This window comes from Mobula birostris, chromosome 14 (genome assembly GCF_030028105.1).
Source record: "Mobula birostris isolate sMobBir1 chromosome 14, sMobBir1.hap1, whole genome shotgun sequence".
NCBI classification, from domain to species: domain Eukaryota; kingdom Metazoa; phylum Chordata; class Chondrichthyes; order Myliobatiformes; family Myliobatidae; genus Mobula; species Mobula birostris.
Window position 1 is genome coordinate 78,376,191 of NC_092383.1, and position 20,880 is coordinate 78,397,070.

A 20,880-nucleotide genomic window follows, 5' to 3' on the forward strand; every position below is an offset into this window, starting at 1 on the left:
ATGACTGTTGGCAGTCTGGATTTTTTTCAGTAAAGTGAAGGTCTTCCTCGCAATCAAATCTGTGGGATCTCGTTGTACAACTCTAAGTGGGATCATCCAGAATCTGTTGAACTTTTCTGTCGTATTCCTCTGAGGACATCAGGACCATTGGATTTTCTTTGTCTGCTGGTAAAATCATGATGGCTGGGTTTTGCCATTATGTCTGGAGGGCCAGTTGCTCTCATTTTGTAATGTTTGGCTTAAAGGCCCTTTTTGAGGCCATGCAGGCCTGTATCCTTGCCTCCTCCACGGTATCCGGTGGTAGAAACCTAACAATGAGGAGGAACCAGTTGCTACTGCCTGTCTTCCCTATATTTCCACAGGTTCTGGAAGGATTGCCATGGTCCTGAAGGTATGCCAGATTAATACCATCCAGAAACCTGGTAAGGAAGCTCAAATCCCAGCTTAAGTGGGTCAAAGGTGGCCTAGGACTCAGGACGGCTGGCGTTTATAGGATTCCCTGTGAATGTGCAAAGGCGTATATCGGCCAGACGGGGTACACGGAGGAAACCCACATCAAAGAGCATAGGAGGTGTATCAGTTTGGGTTACCCGGAGAAATCGGTGGTAACAGAATGTTGCATATGCAATGGCCACAGGATTGACTTTGCCACAAAACTACTGCAGTGCCAATGGCTTTTGGGACTGCCTGGTGAAGAAGTCATTGAAATAAGACTAGAGAATAAGAATCTTAACAAAGTCAAAGGTCTTGCTTTAAGTAAGAACTGGAATATCATTGTAAATAAAATGGGACAGCAGAAACCTGATTGGTTGAAGGCTAACCAGTTAGGAGGGACAGATGACGAGGGTATATATACCTTCAGACTAGACGTGCCTAGGCATCTCTGATGAAGGTGGTGGAGTTTGTCATTGAGATGTTGATTAAAATCAACACCTGTACCCGGCTGGAACCCTGAGAAGAGTTTATGCATCTTTTGGATACCACCTCTAATCAGACTCTTATCTGCTGTATGAGATACAGCTACCTTTGTTGCAATTTACAGGAGAGCTGGAGAATTTCCCCATTATCCTGGCTAATATTTGTCTTGCAGTTTCACTAAAAACAAAATGCCCATTATTTGATTGCTTATTTGTAAAAGCTTGCTAAAATTGTTAGTTGCTTTCCTACTTCCAGTGTTACTGTTATTGTAGTGTTGCTCCACCATCAAATGAGTGACAGCACTTCAAAAATGCTAACTTGGCTTTAAGGTACTTCAAGGAGACATGAAAGACTGTAGATATGAGGAAATCTGCAGAGGCTGGAATTTCAGGCAACACACATAAAAGTTGCTGGTGAACGCAGCAGGCCAGGCAGCATCTCTCGGAAGAGGTGCAGTCGACGTTAGTCCTGACGAGGGGTCTCGGCCCGAAACGTTGACTGTACCTCTTCCTAGAGATGCTGCCTGGCCTGCACCGAAAGACTGTAGATGCTGTGATCTGGAGCAAGAAACAATCTGCTGGAGGAACAGTAGTTTATGAACGTGGCAATCCCCTGTTCCCTTTTGGCAGAAGATTCCTGCTCAGCTGGCAAATCCAACCCAATATGAGACCTCCAAACTGCTGGTACAGCGGCTTGTCACTAAGGGTCACTTAATTTGTTCCAAAAAATGTTTAAAAATTCACTGGAGTGTGTGAGTGTGTACCTTTTATAGTTTGCCAATGGAAGTTTAAGAAGGCCCTCTGGTGCCACCTTATGGCAATCTACTGCCATTGAGTCTTGCTATGACATTTCTTTTACCATTGCAGCTTTTATAATGCAAAATGCTTCAGTGCTTCACAATCAATGTATTAGATTTGAAGTTTAACCACTTGTAATATTGAAAATGCCACAGCAAGGGAAAAACAAAGAAGTATTGTTACTGTAAATCGATGGAAAGCCAGAAAATTACTTGAATTAGCAGGTTAGACAGCGACAGGAGAGGGGAGCAGATTTCATACTTTAGGTCAGTGAGTTTTGATCAGAACACTTGAAAGATCAACAATTGGGCATGCAGATTCTGTGTTTCTCTCTGTAGATGCTGCCTGACTTTTTTTTTTCTTTTGTTGCTGTGGTTCTGCTGGACATGGTGGGTGTGCTATGTTGGCGCCAGAATGTGCAGTGATAATCATGGGCTGCCCCCAGCACAGCCTTGGGTTGTGCTGGTTGTTAAGCAAACAACGCGTTTCACTGTATGGTTGAACATGCGTCTGATAAATAAATTTGAATATTTTGAATCTTTTTGTTTTTCTGTTTACAGCAAAGTTTGAGGGGTGAAGATAGGCCAGGATACTAGAATTCCACTAGTGATCTTAGAGTAGAGCCAGTGGGCATCTTGGAATTTCTGTGAACAGATAAATATATGCATGGTTTAATATTTCACCTGAGTGGAAATAGTTTGGAAAGTGTTTCACTCTTGTGGTACTGGTACTGAAAGAATTGGCTTGGACTATGTGCTCAAGTATGTGGTGTGGAGGCCGTGTCATAGTGTGTATATAAAGTGGAGGTTAATAGGATCAGTAAGGGTGTCAAAGGTTACAGGGAGAAGACAGGAAAATGGGGTTGAGAGGGATGGTAAGTCAGCCATAATGGTCATACTTGTTGGGCCAAATGGCCTAATTCTGTTCCTATGTTTTGTGTCAAGTGGGAATGTGAATGTATCTTCTGACAAAAATACTGCTTATTAAACCATGGCTGACAAGGATAATTATTCTCAATCTTATTTATGAAGTTAAGTACAACTGGACAGAATGAATAAGAAAGTGATACTAAATAGATAGTAAGTACCAGCTATTACCCCCCCCCCCACTATCTTTTAAGTCCAGATGAGTGAAATGTTGACTTTCCATTTCCTTTCACAGATACTGCCTGATCCACTGAGTTTATCCAGCAGGTTGATTTTTCCCTTTGTCCGCCTGCTAGACTGAAGAAATGATTTGCAATATTTTCTTGCGCTTGCATTGTTTTTGGAATTTGTTTACCTATAAATTATTTTTGTTCGTTTCAGTAACTGCATTTCTCAACACATTGACTCCGAAGTTCTATGTGGCATTAACAGGGACATCCTCTCTCATATCAGGACTCATATTAGTAAGTATTAAATCCATTATTTAAAAGCAAAATCTCTTTCCTCCCATCGTACTGTAATTCTGCACCAGATTGCTGTGCACCCACTGAGATTCCCAGGGAGGAAAATCTCTATTAGAAGGTTCAAGTAAAATATCTTGGTTTCCTTTAATGAATGTCTTTTCCATTTTCAAAGTAGTTGACAGTTTATAGATTATCTTGTGTTTACGACAACATTTAAGGCATTGCCTTTACCTGTATGAATTGATTAAAACCTTAAAATATTCAGCATTCACAGAAAAACTCAGTGAAGAAAGGTTAAAATGAATCTGTGCGTGAAAACAAAATGGTCTTTTTTCATATGAAAGAAGTGTTGCCGTTGGTAACATTTTCCTCCAAATGACATTGGATGCTGATGGAGTTTTAAATCACAAGCACTAGAAAGGCTGCAGATGCTGGAAATCCAAAGCAATACACATAGACAATGCTGGAGGAACTCTGCAGGTTGGGCAGCATCTATGGAAAAGAGTTTCAAGCTGAGACCCTTCTTCAGAACTGAGAAGGAAGGGGGAGAATGCCAGAATAAAAAGGTAAGAGGTTAGCTAGAAGGTGATGGGTGAAGCCAGGTGGGTGGGAAAGATAAAGGGCTGGAGAAGAAAGAATCTGATAGGACAGAAGAGTGAACAATAGGAGAAAGAGAAGGAGGAAGGTACCCAGTGGGATATAATAGGCATATGAGAGGAAGTGAAGGGTCAGAGTGAGGAAGGGAGTGAGAGAAAGAAGTTTGTTCACTGGAAGGAGAAATTGAGATTCATGTCATCAGGTTGGAGGCTACCCAGACGGAATATAAGGTGTTGCTCCTCCAGCCTGAGGGTGGCCTCATCTTGGCACAAGAGGAGGCCATGGATTGACACACCAGAATGGGAAACAGAATTAAAATATTTGGCTAATAGGAAGTCCCGGCTTGTGGCAGATGTTGCGGAGGTGCTCGATGAAGCAATTCCCCCAATTTTCAACGGGTCTCTCCAATGTAGAGGATGCTGCATAGGGAGCACTGGACACAATAGATGACCTCAGCAGATTTGCAGGTGAAGTGTTACCTCCCCTGGAAGGACTGTTTGGGGCCGTGAATGGAGGTGAGGGAGGAGGTGTATGGGCAGTGTAGCATTTAGGCCCATGGCAGGGATAAGTGGAGGAGAGCTTTTATACAGATGTAAACTGTTTATATATTTATGTAAAAATCAACAGAGGCATCTGATAAAAAGTTGGAAATAAAGGGGTGTGAAAGTAAGCAACAGAACAAGGACGATGGCTTATTCTGTGCCTTGTTTCAATTCTGTGTGTTATTCAGAGATCCAGTGTATTTGCAATTGGGAAACACTAGCTCCATAACCAAGTAATCTTTGTTAACATTTACTCTTTGCTTAGACAAAGTTCTAATCAAGTTAATCCATCCTGTCCTTTCAAAATCACCACTTTCCTTTTTTCTTACTTAAACAATCTAAAGTTAATGTCTACATCAGCTATCGTCACACTCTCTACATTACAAAGCTTGTTCCATTCTCTTCCAAATAGCATGCACTCAATCTTTACCCTGTGGTATTCATTCCTCATCCCCAACTCTGAAAATGCTTGCTGCAATTGGTATTAATGAAACTAATAGCGTTGAAAACATTAGTTGAGGAACTGGAATGTTGCTTGTCTTACGGATTATGGACGAGTTTCTGAGTCTGATCAGTGAAGTTTTCTGTGGTGGTCTTTCCAGAAAAAGCAACATGAGCATATTCTGCAGGTGAACAGTAGCAGGGATGCCTGACCTTGTGTAGGTTGCTCTGTTTTAACTCTGCAAATACATTGATGTGCATACTGCCGCACGTTCATCTGTAAACCTTGTTCCTACTGTAAGCAGTAATAATTTTACAAGAGTGACTGGAACTGTAAATGTCCTTTGCTCCTCCTTTATTCTTGCAGGCTACTCCTGGACAGCCACTTACATAAATAGGGTAAATGCAATTAACGTTAGCTGAGTTGTTAACTGCTACAGCCCAAGGCTCTGAAATTCTGCTTCCTTCTCCCCTTTTAAGGTGCTCATTAAAATTTACTATTTGATCAAGATTTTGTTTACTTGTTTCTTCCCTACGGCAGTATTACCTGCCAACTGGATGTTTTGCAGCGACTTGCCAAGATATATTCATCAGAACTTTCCTCTACTATCCTCTGCACAACCTTTGCAAAGTCAGGATATACACAGAGAAAATAACTAATCAATTCTGTTCCATAAAGTCTCATACAGTCCCAGTGTGGCAATACATGGCTGTTCCTTTATCATCCTTTGTTCACTTAATGGATCTAATTACCTGACAACATTGTGCAGTCCCATGTATTATCACACAGGGTGTAAGAAGGCCCTCGCATCTTGATGGTATCTTGAGAAAAGGGCGTTAAATTCCATTCTTGACAGTAATAACCATGATCTCATTAATTAACTTAAAAATGAAGATCTGGATTTTTTTTTTACTATGTTACCCATGCAGTCTTTCTAAATATGTGAACCTAGAGGTACGTGTAAACACCTGTATGGATGAAGTGTGTGGAGAAACAGCTTGCTTCTGCTTTTGTTCAATTTTCCATTCATAATCTTGAGTCAGGATGTTTTTCTTGGAGCTGAATAGAAACTGGTATAAATGCTAGATATTCCTTGCCACAGCTAAGCTGGCTAAGAATGCATAACATGGAATTAAGTAGTTTATGTGACCAGTGCATTTCATAGAGGAAGGCTGATGCTAATGTCATTAGAAGGGCTCATTTGTTATATTGGTGGAGACTGTGGAGTTCAATTGCTTTTGGAGTCCAATTACTGATAACATTGTTGATTTGCATGGCCTTTTTTTATCTGAATGTTCGCACAGAAATTTATATTGCAACTTTGTGTAATCATAAGGCAGTAGGCCATTATTTAAGAACACCAGAAAATGCTGTTTTGTAAATTTAGCAGAAGATCCTTTGATTTTTGGTTTCACAAGCATATTTCCTCTACTAGAAGCCTTTTATGAAGCCTCTGCTAGTTTCCCAGCTGCTCATCAGCTCAGTTTCCTAAGTTTTTTTTTCTAATTTTTATTTTTATTGAAGGAATGACACAATACAGAATATATAATGGATTACATTTCCCTCCATTTTGCTTTAGTATCGTACCCCCAAAACAAACCTCCCCCACCCGCCCTCCCCCAACATATCATGGCAGCTAATATATCTACAACACAACAAATCACAAATACAAGTACGGACATTTCACAACCGTACCCCCACACTACTTCAATACGACAGCTCATACACATCTGCAACATGTCAGATGATCCAAAATACACTCATATTTACAATTCATCAACCACCCTGTGAGGTAAATTATAAGTGTGTTAAATGGGAGGCAACTTCCTAAGTACAATCAAATGCCCTCAACTAGTAGGTAATTCCTTAAGACTCCCAAAATATGATAAGAAAGGTCCCCATTTCGAATAGAACTTTTTCACAGATACCCTCAAAGTGAATTTAATCTTTTCTAATTTCAGAAAAAACATTACATCTTCTAACCAAGCAGCAGCAGTTGGGGGAGTGGCAGATTTCCAAACCAGCAAAATTCTCCTATGGGCCAATAGTGATGTAAATGCAATGATATCCGACTGGCTTGCATTTAAACCCAAATCATCATCTGCCACACCAAATACAGCTATAAGCGGGCAAGGTCTCAGTGTCACTCCCAAAACCTCACTGATAATTTTAAAAACCAGTGCCCAATAGTCATCAAGCCGAGGGCATGACCAAAATGCATGTATTAAACCAGCTGGAGAGAAGGAACACCTGTCACTGTCAGCGTCTGTCCCAGGGTATATGTCTGCCAGTCTGGCTTTACTTAAATGTACCCTGTGTAAAACTTTGAATTGTATGAGCCCCAGTCTAGCACATGATGATGAGAAATGAACCCTATTCAATACTTTTGCCCAATATTCTTCCGCAAGGTCCATACCGAGGTCGTCCTCCCACCTACTCTTAGTTTTGTTTAGATCTTGAACTCCCAAAGACATCAGCTGAGAGTATAGTTCAGAAATCAGCCCCTTATTGTTAAAGCTAAGAGTGAATTTTTCCCATAACATAGCAGGTGGTAGAACAGGAAAAGAGGGAAATTTTTTCTTGACAAAGTGGCGAATCTGCAGGTATTTAAAAAAATGATTATGCGGAAGGCCATACTTACTGCGCAGGTTATCAAAACTATCAAATATGTTATCAGTATACAAATCCTTAATGCACATAAGACCGTTCAAACCCCATTGTCTAAAAGCTGAATCGAATGTCGAGGGAGGAAATAAATGGTTTTTATGAATGGGGCCCAAAACTGAAGCTGATATGAACTTATAGTGGCAGCGAAATTGATTAAAAATTTTGAGGGTGGAGAGCACGACCGGGTTAGATGTGAATTGAGAGGATTTCAATGGTAAGGAAGAATACACCAAAGCTGGGAGAGACGAGGAGTGGCAAGACCGTGACTCAAGCAGGCACCAGATTATATCTGGCCGGTGAAGCCAAAATAATACTTTTTGAATGTTCAATGCCCAGTAATAATGAATAAAGCTGGGAAGATCCATTCCACCTACGTCACGACCTCTTTGAAGAATGCGCTTATTAACCCTTGGGACCTTATTTTCCCAAATAAAGGAGGTTATAGCTTGATCAACTGATTTAAAAAATAACTTAGATAAGAAAACTGGCAAGCACTGAAACAAATAGAGAAATCTAGGAAGTATAGTCATTTTCACTGACTGAATTCTCCCAGCTATAGTAGGGGGTAAACTGCGCCATCTCTTGAAATCAGCCTTCATTTGGCTAACCTGAAGCCTGTAGTTAGCTTCAAACAGAGATGTAAAAGAGCGAGTAATATGTATTCCTAGGTATACAAAACCATCTTGAGATAAAGGAAAGGGCAAGGATTCCTGTTGGATCTGTAGGGCCAAGTTATTAATGGGAAAGCATTTGCTTTTTTGAAAGTTCAGTTTATAGCCAGAGAAGGCTGCAAATTGACCTAATAATGACACAATAGCAGGACTACTACCTACAGGGTCGCTAACATAAAGTAAGAGGTCATCAGCATATAGGGAAACACGGTGTTCCATGTCCCCTCTTCTAACACCTTGAAATAATGTAGTTGACTTAATTGCAATAGAAAGAGGCTCAATTGCAATTGCAAAAAGAAGAGGGGACAGTGGGCAGCCTTGGCGAGTGCCACCTGTTAATGGGAAATAGATCGAAAATAATTTGTCTGTATACACGCTAAAGGCGAGTGGTATAATAGCTTAACCCAAGCTATAAATATTCTGCCAAATCCAAATTTCTCCAAAACACTAAATAAGTATACCCATTCCACTCTATCAAATGCCTCCTCCGCGTCCAAGGCGATAACAACCTCTGGACTTGGAGAATCACTCGGTGAATAAACCACATCAGTCAGTCGACGGATATTAAAAAAAGAATAGCGATTTTTAATAAAACCTGTTTGATCATCTGAAATGATCTTGGGAAGGGGACGTTCTAAACAACATGCAAGCACTTTAGCCAAAATTTTCACATCTACATTCAAAAGTGAGATGGGGCGATATGATCCACATTGAGTCGGGTCCTTGTCCTTTTTAAGAAGTAGTGAAATAAATGCCTGTGAAAGAGAAGGGGGTAAGGAGCCATTCTCCAAAGATTCCTGAAACACTTCTAGAAGGACTGGTGTGAGCTTATCCTTAAATTTCTTATAAAATTCTATTGGATAACCATCAGGACCTGGGGACTTACCATTCTGCATAGCCATAATGGCATTATTAATCTCTTCCTGCCCAAGAGCCCGATCTAGGTTCTCCACTTCCTCTGGTTCAAGAGTTGGTATTTCCAAATTATCTAAAAAAGGTTCCATATTTGTTTTATCTGAGGGGAACTCTGAGGCATACAGAGAGGAATAAAAGGTTGCAAAGATGTTATTAATCTCTTTTGGATTGCTTGTCAAGTTCTGGTGCATGTCTCTTACCTGGGGAATAAGTCGTGATGCAGCTTGACATTTCAACTGATGAGCCATAAGCCGGCTCGCCTTGTCACCATATTCATAATAGAGGCCACGTGTCTTAAGAATTAATTGTTCTGATAGGTTTGTAGATAGAAGATTAAACTTCGCTTGCAAATCAACCCGGCTTTTATATAATTCCGCAGTGGGTGCCTCAGAGTATTTTCTATCCAGGTCCCAAATAGATTTCAATAACACTTGCATTTCCGTCCTACGCTCTTTATTGGCATGTGAAGTATAAGATATTATTTGACCCCTCAAGTAAGCTTTTAAAGTTTCCTAAAGTAAAGAGTACGATACCGACTCAGTTTTGTTAGTCTCGAAGAATATGTCAATGTTAGCCGATATATAACTACAAAATTTCTCATTAGAAAGCAAAAGGGGGTTAAGTCTCCACAGAGGCCGTTCTCTAACATTTAAAGGAAAACATAGGTCCAGTTTCACAGGCGAGTGATCAGATATAACTATAGCAGTGTATTCAATTTGTCTAATCATAGGTATCAAGGAATTATCTATAAAGAAATAGTCTAGCCTGGAATAGGAGTGGTGAACATGAGAGAAGAAAGAGAATTGCCTAACTGATGGATTCAAAAATCTCCAAGGATCCATATAACCATTTTGTTGCATAAACATCGAGAAGGCCTTTGCCATTACCAGAAAATGTTCCCCTAGGGCAAGACCTGTCAAGCAGTGGGTCAATAGCACAGTTCAAATCTCTGGAAAAGATTAGCTTATGTGTATTCAGGTTAGGTATTAATGACAAAACCTTATTTTCAAATTTTACATCGTCCCAATTAGGAGCATAAACATTTACCAAAATGACAGGTATCTGAAAGAGAGAGCCAGAGACTATAATAAAGCGACCATTAGGGTCACTGATTACATCAGGTGGTGTGAACTGCATTCTTTTGGTGATTAATATTGCCACCCCCTTGGACCTACTATTAAATCTGGAATGAAAAACCTGACTAATCCATGCTTTACGAAGTCTATTATGGTCCTCCACTCTTAAATGTGTCTCTTGTAGAAATAGTATATCTGCTTTTAATTGTTTCAGATGAGAGAAAACTTTAGCTCTTTTAACTGGACCATTGAGCCCCTTTACATTCCAAGAAATAAACCTCACAGGGTGGCTTCCATCAGCAGCACTCACGTTAACCATATCAAAAGGCACACAGGGCCTACAATCCAAAACAGTGCAAGGGTATAAGTTGCACACAATAACACACAATGAAAAGAAAGTCTGATCAATCCGTAACACACAAAAGAATAAATTGCCATGGTAATCCCCCAAAACACTCCCCCCACCCCTTTACACAAACAAAAAAAAACCAATTAACCCCCGAAACCTAGATCTACCTCCCCAATTGAGGATGATCGCAGGCAGTACCCAACAAAAAACTTCCAAGGTGTTCCCCATACAACCCAACTTTCAATCTAATCTAGGGCGGCTCCCCTTCTTAAAATTTATCCTATCACTTATACTACCTTTAATATAACATATAGGCTAAAGGTGACACAGGTCAAGCTAAGCATTAAAAACAAAAAAAAACACACTGGGCAACTTAAACGCCCGAGATATAAATCCCAAATATTTACATTTTGCTGGTTGAAAGTTTTTGTTAATCAGTTTCGGCAGCATAGCAGTTCGACCCGATCGCGTTCCACAAATTAAACTGGAAAAAATGAACAAAGAAGTGGATTGTGAAAATTAACAGTTTGCTTCGGCATGAGACCCCTTCCATGCTGCATGAATAACCTTAAAAAAAAAGTCATTGCTCTTCTTGTTCTTCTTCTCCCCAGCGCGAATGGTAAAACTCTTTGGCCGCCTCTGGTGTATCGAAATAATGTTTTTTACCTTCATGCATGACCCAGAGCTGGGCAGGATACAAGAGGCCAAACCTGACCCCTTTCCCGTAAAGCAGGGATTTCATCTCCTTGAAAGCTGCTCGTTTTTTATCCAGCTCCGCACTAACATCTTCATAAAAAAACACGCGGTGTCCGCGGAAATACAGCTCCTGCTTCCGTCTGTTGATGATGCGTTGCTTATCTTGAAAGGAGTGACAGCAAACCAGGAACATTCTTGGTCTCGTTTGCTTGGCTCCAGAGACACTGGATGGTTTACGTCCGACTCGGTGAGCACGCGAAACTACGAGAGGACTTGGGGAAAAAATCTGTCCCCAGCATTTCGTCAAAAAACTCGGTCATAAATTTAACAGGGTCCGAACCTTCCAAATTTTCAGGAATGCCGACCACTCTCAAATTGGATCTCCGCGACCGATTTTCGAGGTCATCTAGCTTTCCCTTCAGAACTGCGTTTTCGCTCTGCAACGCTGCAACGGCGGCTTCGGCGCTCACCAGTCGGTCACTGTAATCATTCAGGCCGTCTTCAACCCCACGAATGCGTTCGTCGTGTGTCTCGTAAGCAGACATAATTTGTCCCATGGTAGTAGTCACTGGTGATAAAGCATCTTCAAGTTCTCTTTTTAGGACAGAATGCACTGCTTGCGTCATGTCAGTAATAAGTACTAAACGAAGCCTCTCCAAGTCGTCGGGTAGCGCAGGTCTGGGTCCAGCTCCAGCAGCGTGCAACGGCGCCATTACTGTAACATCCACCTTCTTGCTCGAGGCTTCACTATCTTTTTCCCCAGTTTTACTTCGAAGGTACATTCTACTTGCCATTTCAATGTCCAGCTATGTCCCGCGTTGTTCACAGTGGTAAATATCCAGTTATCTCGAGCATACGGCAAAGATAAACAGGTAGATTTTCAATAAAAATCAGGAGCCCCACTCACACGCACCAACTCACTCCATACTCGACCCCGGAAGTCCGTTTCCTAAGTTTTACCCCCTAATTTTATACATTTGCTCTGGCAGTTCTTTGTTTAATTTGGCCACCTGTTTGGTGCCTTTTGCAAGTGCAAACATCCTTGTTTAACTTCATTTTCAGATCATAATGTAACCACTGATGGATCATGAATTAGAACGTCCATTTGTGGATCCATCCTAACTCAGCCTTGGTGTAGCCTTATCAAATTTTCCAGCTGAAAATGTTATTCTTTAAGCCCCGCTGTCTATTTCCCAACTTGCACCCATTTCTGTTCATCCTGTGTGCGATGACCTACTGTGGCTTCCAATCTGGCAGTGCCTTGGTCTTGATATTCTCATCCTTGTCCCTCATTGGCTGCATCCTTCTCTATCTTTGTAAACTGCACCTATTCTTTCACCTTTAAATTTCTGCAAACTTAAGTATTTCGTCCTTCGTTGTCCCCAGTCTTTATCTCTGTATCCTTAGTTCACGTGCCTTCATAACTTAGACCCCACTTTCTAGGGCCTTCCGTTGGTCAGGGTTAACCATGGCTGTTGCAACCCAGATGTCCTTGTGATATGCAAGCCAAAGTAACACGGTAAGGAGAGCAAGCTGTTGCCCATGTAGCAGGCTCCCCTTCTCCATGCAGCTGATGAACCCAAAGAATAGCAGAGACCCAATATAGTTAGGCATCAGCAGTGTTGCAGGACCATAAGACCATCAGGAGTTGCCTGTCAGCGTAGGACTGCCTTCGGGACTCCAGCTCCAAAGTTTTACGGGGGTTACTCCTGAAGCCTTGCCCAGGAGTGAGTACAGCTGCAAGGCAGCAGAGATTTGAGATTGGAGATTTCTTTCTCCTAGATGAACTGTCAAATGTGACTGACAAGCCCCATCTGCCTGAAGCTACTGGTTTTGAGGCACCAGTAACCCACCTTTGCCCCCTCTCCTGTCGGTAGAAACGGTCTCAACAAGCTTAGTAGCTAAGCTGCATGTAAAGGCCATGAGCTGGACTTAGTTGTCAGAGGCTATTTGAGACGCATGCATTGGGCGTATGTATTAGGCAGTGGGGTTTTATCTGAACTACCACCCTTGGCTATAACAACCTTAAGGAACCAAGTTCTAGAATACTCTTCTAAGTTGGTTACTGGTACTGATATCTGTTTGTGTAGATCAGTGCCCAATTTTGTCTCACTGATTCTAACCCACAAATTAGGAGCAAGAGTAGATCATAACTGCTCCTTAGTCTAGTTCACTAATAAAAAGGATCGTGATGAAGGGTCTTGGCCCAAAATGTCGAATCCATGGATGCTGCCTAACCTGCTGAGTTCTTGCTTTTGTTGTGTGTTGCTCTGGACTTTCAACATCAGCAGAGTCTCTTGTTTTTTTTTAAAATCATTTTTCATTTTTCCACTCTCTATCCCTTCATTCTGTTTGTGTCCAGCTGTTCAGCACTATATTGAATATGTTCAACGACTGAGCATTTACAGCTCCCTATTAAAGTATTTTCCCCTGTTAATGTTGCTACCCAGAAACAAGTTCCCGTACTTTTCTGATGGTCTTTGTATACTTTTTACAGGTTTGTACAATGTTAACTTCTATTTATTGATCACTATTATTGTTTCTAGTTGGCAACACTGAGCTGATGAATTGAAAATCTGCTGAACTGTTGGATTGTACTGCTTCTGAATTGTACATGGCTTTAAAGAGTATTGTAGCAATGTGACTCCATTTGTGTCAGGACTGATTTGCAAGTGAGCAGTTATCTGTTTCAATTTGGGTTTTAAAAAAGTTGGGTTCCTTTTTATTCCCAGTGTCAGGTAAGTTTCTAAGTGGGATTCTTATTTTCTTCAGAGTGACCCTTTTTTTTTGAGCACACATCAAGTCAGCCAGTGAGAGGCGCCTGTTGCCTGTGGGTTGTGAAGCAGAGAATACAAGGCTTCTGTTACATGGTCTGCACACTTCACCACAAAGCAGCTTGCTACAGCCCGTGCACTTCCATTACAAATTATTACAAACACATTTTCAAATCGTGCATAAAGTCATCACAAAGCACAAATTGACTCGTTGCTCCTAGCACGAAAACATTACCTTTTTAACTAATATACTTTTTGACAACATTTTAAAAAAAAACCTTGCTTAAATCATGATGATAGATGATTTGACGGGGGAAGCCTCAGGATGAGGTCTAAGCCTCGGCTGTTGACTGGGAATTTTTATGTTGGGTTCTTCAGGGCATATTGGAACCAACTCAGGGACACCACATGTGGAAGCTGCACATCCACCATATGGATCCCTACGTGTTACAGTCATGAATTGTTACAGCATGTAACAAGACATGAGTTTTACATACAATTTCCAAAATATCCTAACACCAGAATGGAACAAAAAACATCATCCACTCATCAGCAGAGACAACATTGAGCTCCCGGTGAATCAGACTTTGTGGAGTGGGAGCTATCAATGGTCCATCCTCTGCAATGGCTCCTTATAATTCAACCTACCCTGTTTGTGAGCTGGTGAAAGGATGATAAGACCATAAAAGTTAAGAGCAGAATTAGGCCATTCAGCCCATCAAGTGTGCTTTGCCATTCCATCATGGCTGATCCCCGATTCCACTCAACCAGATACACTTGAAATATATCCACTGACTTGGCCTCCACTGCAGTCTGTGGCAGAGCATTTCACAGATTCTGGCTAAATAAAAAATCCTCCTTGCCTCTGTTCTAAAAGGTTGCCTCTCAATTTTGAGACTGTGCCCTCTAGTTCTGGATACTCCCACCATAGGACACATCGTCTCCACATCCACCTTATCTAGTCCTTTCATTTGGTAAGTTTCAATGAGATTCCTCCCACCCTGCATTCTTCTAAATTCCAGTGAGTACAGGCCCAAAGCTGCCAAACACTCCTTGTATATTAACCCCTTCTTTCCAGGAATCATCCTCGTGAACCTCCTCTGAACTTTTTCCAATGACAACATATCCTTTCTAAGATATGTGGCCCAAAACTGTTGACAATACTCCAAGTGCAGCCTGACTAGTGTCCTAGAAAGCCTCAGCATTATTTCCTTGCTTTTGAATTCTATTCCCCTTGAAATGAATGCCAACACTGCTTTTGCCTTTTGGGCCTCAGACTCAACCTGTTGGTTAATTTTCTGGGAGTCTTGCATGAGGACTCCTAAGTCCCTCTGCACCTTTGATGTTTGAACCTTCTCCCCATTTAGATAATAGTCTGCACTATTATTCGTTTTGCCAAAATGCATTCTCATATATTTGCCAACACTATATTCCACGTGCCACTTTTTTGCTCATTCTTCCAGTTTCAGAATCGGGTTTATTATCACTGGCATGTGGTGTGAAATTTGTTAACTTGGCAACAGTTCAATGCCAGACATAATATAGAAGAGAAAAAAATCAATATAATAATAAATAAGTAAATCAATTATAGTACACGTATATTGAATAGATTAAAAAAGTTTAAAAAAATGGAAATACTATATATTTTTTTAAAAAGTGAGATAGTGTCCAAGGGTTCAGTATCCATTTAGGAATTTGATGGCAGAGGGGAAGAAGCTGTTCCTGAATCGCCTTCAGGCTTCTGTACCTCCTACCTGATGGTAACAATGAGAAAAGGCAAGCCCTAGGTAGTGGCAGTCAATAATGGATGCTGCCTTTCTGAGACACTACTCCCTGAAGATTTTCTGGGTACTTTGTAGACTGGTACCCAAGATGGGCCGATTAGATTTACAACCCTCTGCAGCTTCTTCCAGTCCTGTGTAGTAGTAGCTTCCTTCACCGCCCCCCCCCCCACCACCCCCACCACCCGAATACCAGGCAGTCAGATAGCCTGTCAGAATGTTCTCCACGGTACATCTATAGAAGTTTTTGAGTGTACTTGTTGACATGCGAAGTCTCTTTAAACTCCTAATGAAGTATAGCGATGGTCTTGCCTTCTTTATAACTACATTGATATGTTGGGACCAGGTTAAATCCTCAGAGATCTTGACACACAGGAACTTGAAGCTGCTCACCCTCTCCACTTCTGATCCCTCTGAGGATTGGTATGTGTTCCTCAGTTGTATGATGCTGCAAGCTGAATTAAAATACCTTTGTAGCCCCCCCGGCCACCCTCAGGGTCGCTCGGCTCGCTGTCGTCTAGGGAAACAGCCTCGGCCCCGCCAAACTGGATAATTCATTTGTGTGGACGCTGTGTGAGGTACCCCACCCCGCCCAAATAACAGACAATACACCAGATACGATTAAATGATTTACAGTTTACAGCCACTCTCCTTGCCTCATAGTCCCCCCAGGCGAATCCAAGCTCTAGGCGATCATCCACATGCATCAAAACTCCACACACACCTTCACTTCCCCCATGGTCTTTCTCTTGCCCCGCGGGAAGGATGCAGGGGCTCCGGATATGCCCTTGGGCATCTTTTCGGATCGGAAGAATCCTAGGGAACTAGTAATGGCCGTCTTTGGCTTAACAGCCGCACTCCTCGGGATCTGGCAACATCCACCCCTCAGATGCAGCACATTAAACCACATCGCATCATCCCCACACATGCTGCCTTCATCTTTCATGTCGCTAGGGTCCAGTTGCCGCGACCTCTCTCTCACTGAGGTGTCTTCAGCGGTCATCTCCCCTCCCTCGTGGTAGTTCGGAGCATCTACTAAGAGGGTCTCACCCTCAGCTACTTTCCCCAAGCTGTACCACCGCTGGGTCTCGTTTAAATTCGGTACTGGCTCAAGGCTGCTACACGCGCTCTCAGAAGCAACTTGACACGCTGGGTGCCCAGAAAATGCCTCCATGACTTCCAGGGTCATTAACCAATCATCGTCTTCTGGATAACTACTGCCACTAGTACCCAAAGTCTCCGGTCAAGGGTAAATGCTTCAGACACCGGTTGTAAAACAAACTGTACAACAACTTGATCTGTGCCCCGGAGCCGAGGATAGCTTTAGCATTGCTTCCCTCTATCCATAGCGACACCCTGGGGCGTGGCCCCTCTAAGCCTTCAGGAATAGGGTCTTTTCCTTTTGGAAGTTCATCGGTACATTGCTGGGAACGTGCTTCCCCAGAGACCCCAAGCCGTTCCCCCACTGGGCCTCCACTAAGTTTCCCGACACCTCTCTGATCAGCTGAACAACTGATCCCCTGAAATGATCCCCCGGCACTGCAAGCAGTTTAGCCGCCCTCCTAGCCAGAGAAGACACACTGAAAACTTTCCCCCCTCTTTCAAATAACTGACAGCTGTCTCTACAGTGTAAGTGAGCCTGACAGCTCTAACACCGTCACCAGCCCGCCTACTCAAACTTTCAACCAATCCCTGTCGCTCTCCCTCAACCGAGCACTGCCACTCATCTAACAACTGCGAGATCCGCTCCGCCCACGTCTCGCACGTCTCCGCCCCTCTTGAGGTGGACACTATCCCAAGTGCCAGGCGGAGCCTGCCAGAGCTAGAACATTTATTCGCAGACCCTACCTCCAAATCAGACCACTCTTTCCTTTCTCTCCCAACCGCATGGACAGCCCCAAGTGTCACCTCCAATTCGTCAATGCTAGTCTGAACTTGAACAAAGACCTCACCCACCACGCATACAGTAATCACCAGCAAATAACCCACAGAGAGACGCATTACAGATTTAAACAGGGCACCCACACAGCATACCAGCAGACTCAATCCCGGACGAGCCCCCACAATGTAGCTCCCCCCGGCCACCCTCAGGGTCGCTCGGCTTGCTATCGTCTGGGGAAACAGCCTCGGCCCTGCCAAACTCGATAATTCGTTTGTGTGGATGCTGTGTGAGGTACCCCACCCCACCCAAATAACAGACAATACACCAGATACGATTAAATGATTTACAGTTTATAGATATTACTGGAACTATATAATTAATAGAGAATAAAATATAAAAGGAAAATAAAAGGCGCCACACTTATCAAAATTCAATCTCTTTGTGCACAAAACAGTTGGAGCTCAAGGACCTTCTTCTTCACCCTGCGACCCCTCGGACCACCTCGACCGGCCGCCTGGGACCACCAACAGTGGTCGACCAGACGCTCCACAGGAGTCCGTCTCAGTCTCCTCGCCAAAAGCCCTCCTCGGGGTCCGACCCCATTAGCGGACATCACAGCACCTCGTCCATCCTCTGTCTCGCTCTCCCTCCTTCTGCCCCAAAACCCCGTGCATACAGTATCTTCAAATAAACCAAAAACGTAACAACTATCCCAATTGGTTAATAACGTATTTCTTATCACACTCTAAATGAAAACAAGCTGTTAGCGCAAACTTACTCAGCGTTTAACACAACAAAGCCGCATTCCCCAGATTAACATAACAAAGATGCCATTTTAATTACCCCCTGCAGTAACATAAAAGTCGAAAACCCCTTACACCTTTTATTCTATTTCACTGGAAAGACTCATTCTTTAGTTACAGTAAGCCTGGTATTGCTGAGAGATGAGTAAATGTATGCCATCAGACTCCTTTTCCTGACTGGGGAAAAAAAAACTAATATAACCAATACATTTCCATTATTAAGGACCCCCATCACCCAGGACATACCCTCTTCCTCATTGTTACCATCAGGAAGGAGGTACAGAAGCCTGAAGGCACACACTCAGTGATTCAGGAACAGCTTCTTCCCCTCTGCCATCCGATTTCTAAATGGACATCGAACCCATGAATACTACCTCACTACCTTTTTTATTTCTGCTTTTTTTGCACTACTTATATTAACTTGCCTAATAAATATTACTGTATACTGTAATTCAGTTTTTCTCTATATTATGTATTTCATTGTTCTGCTGCTGTAAAGTTAACAAATTTCATGACATATGCTGGTGATATTAAATCTGATTTTCTGAACTTACAGAGAAATACCCCCAAATCACTTGTATTAAATAGAATATTTTACAACTTCAGGACTGTGACTAAAATTTCAAACATTCTCTATTTCTTGCACAGTCCTAATGGAGGGAGATGCAATAAAAGGGGGCAAGTGATTTGGAGGTAAATGCACCAGCGAAGAATCACATGCTTGTCTTTGCAGTGCTCACCTATGAGAACAAATAGGTTTAACTTATCAGCTGAAAGATGGCACCTGCAACAATGCTGCAATTGTTGAGATTACACTGGAGGGTACTCCAATATTGTGTACTTGCACTTATGATTTTTTAACCCCAAAATGACAGAGTCACAGCTGACACCAGGCACTTACCAAGTAATGTCACTTGGCTAAAAATATGCAAGAGGATTAGCAGTCTAATAAATTCTCTGCCTCTGTATGTCTGATTTACTGTTTCAGATTTTTGAATGGTGGTATTTTCGGAAATACGGCACGTCCTTCATTGAGCAGGTCTCTGTGAGCCATTTGCGGCCACTTCTTGGCGCAGTGGATAATAACACGCCTACGATCAATTTTACTGCCAGCAATGGAGAAGCTGAGTCGAATAGGCAAAATGTTTCAGGTAAATTCTTGATTATTTTTGTGCAGCAAAGAACAGTTTTATAAATTGAAAAGAATCTGAGCTTGATACAGGAAATACCCTTACAATATCACCTTCTATTGGAATCTCAAAAGGAAAATCCTGCATTGGGAATGCCATAATGGAATTATATCACTTTACTAAGAATGTTGTTTTTGTATCATTCCTATATGTTGGGAAAGCTATTGTAGAATCATCCTGTTTATTGGGAATTTCATTATGAAATCATCCCTGAATGTTGGGAGTACCAGCATAGAATTGTCTATATGTTACAACCTCTGACAGGTTTATATTAATAAATCTAGGTAAGATCATTCTCCTGACTCCTTAATGAAAATGGAGTACAGATTCTCGACCCACTATAATAATCTGCTGCATTAAGAGCCCTTAGAAAAAATATTTTGTAGTTTATAGTAGGTCTTTTATTATAAAATAGCCCCCAGTGCTTTGGTCCTGGATATAATTTGAGTCTCTTAAGCATGCTAAAAGGTTGTTGTACATTGGTTTGTTCCATGTGCTGCATGAGACTGTTAATTAACGGACCCCGGAACAGCACATTTTTCAACTGCAATTTTGTCCGTTTACCCATACATGTAAATTTTAACATAGAACATGAGGTAATTCCCTCTTCTCTATATGCTATAAAAAGAGTTGGATATTATGAGAAGCTGCTGAACCCCAGCACTTCATTTAATAGGATCATTATCTCACATGCTGCTGTTGCAGGAGAGCACTTTGGTGTAGGATATTAGGATAGCTGGGAAGAGGAGATGCTTGGAAATCCAGAGCTATGGCAGCACATTTGCAGGTGAGAAGGAACAATTGGAAGAGTGCATTGCTGTGTGGAAATACAGTGGGAAAGGCACGAGTGGAGCAAGATGAATTGCATCACAGCACTGCTCGTGTAGTATTGCAAATAGATAAGTTTGGCAATGTGTGTCTCTAGCCCCACCAGTCTGATTCACTGTTAACTGTCTTTTCAGTTATATGGCATGAAAAAGGAAACAAAAGTCATGTTTAGCCTCTAATTCCCTTCTTAACACTTTAAATAAATGTCCATAGATTAAGGACTGGTTGGACATGGACACAAGAGATTCTGCAGGCACTGGAAATCCAGAGCAACACACACAAAATGCTCGAGGAGCTCAGCAGGTCAGGCAGCCTCTATGGAAATGAATAAACAGTTGATGTTTTGGCTGAGACACTTCTTCAAGACTGGAAAGGAAGGAGGAAGATGCCAGAGTAAGAAGGTGAAGGGAGGATTGCCAGAAGGTGATTGGTGAAGCCAGGTGGGATGGAAAGGTAAAGAGCTGGAGATGAAGGAATCTGATAGGAGGGTGGACTGTTTGTTGCCAAAGGCACCTGTGGAGGCCAAGTCATTTGGGTATATTTAAGGCAGAGGTTGATAGAT

At 42.1% G+C, this 20,880-nt stretch overlaps 1 protein-coding gene across 5 annotated transcripts in view; it reads left to right on the forward strand.

Annotated features, from left to right (window-relative positions):
* Positions 1-20,880, forward strand: part of LOC140210002 (suppressor of tumorigenicity 7 protein homolog) — a 146,914-nt gene that overhangs the window by 47,754 nt on the left and 78,280 nt on the right. For 4 of the 5 annotated variants that reach the window (XM_072278723.1, XM_072278722.1, XM_072278726.1 and 1 more), the window contains 2 exons: positions 3,023-3,105; positions 19,289-19,451. In XM_072278723.1, the coding sequence (XP_072134824.1) occupies positions 3,023-3,105; positions 19,289-19,451 (246 nt within the window). Of the gene's footprint in view, positions 1-3,022; positions 3,106-19,288; positions 19,452-20,880 lie in introns of those variants that run through there. The other variant, XM_072278727.1, reaches the window with a different exon arrangement.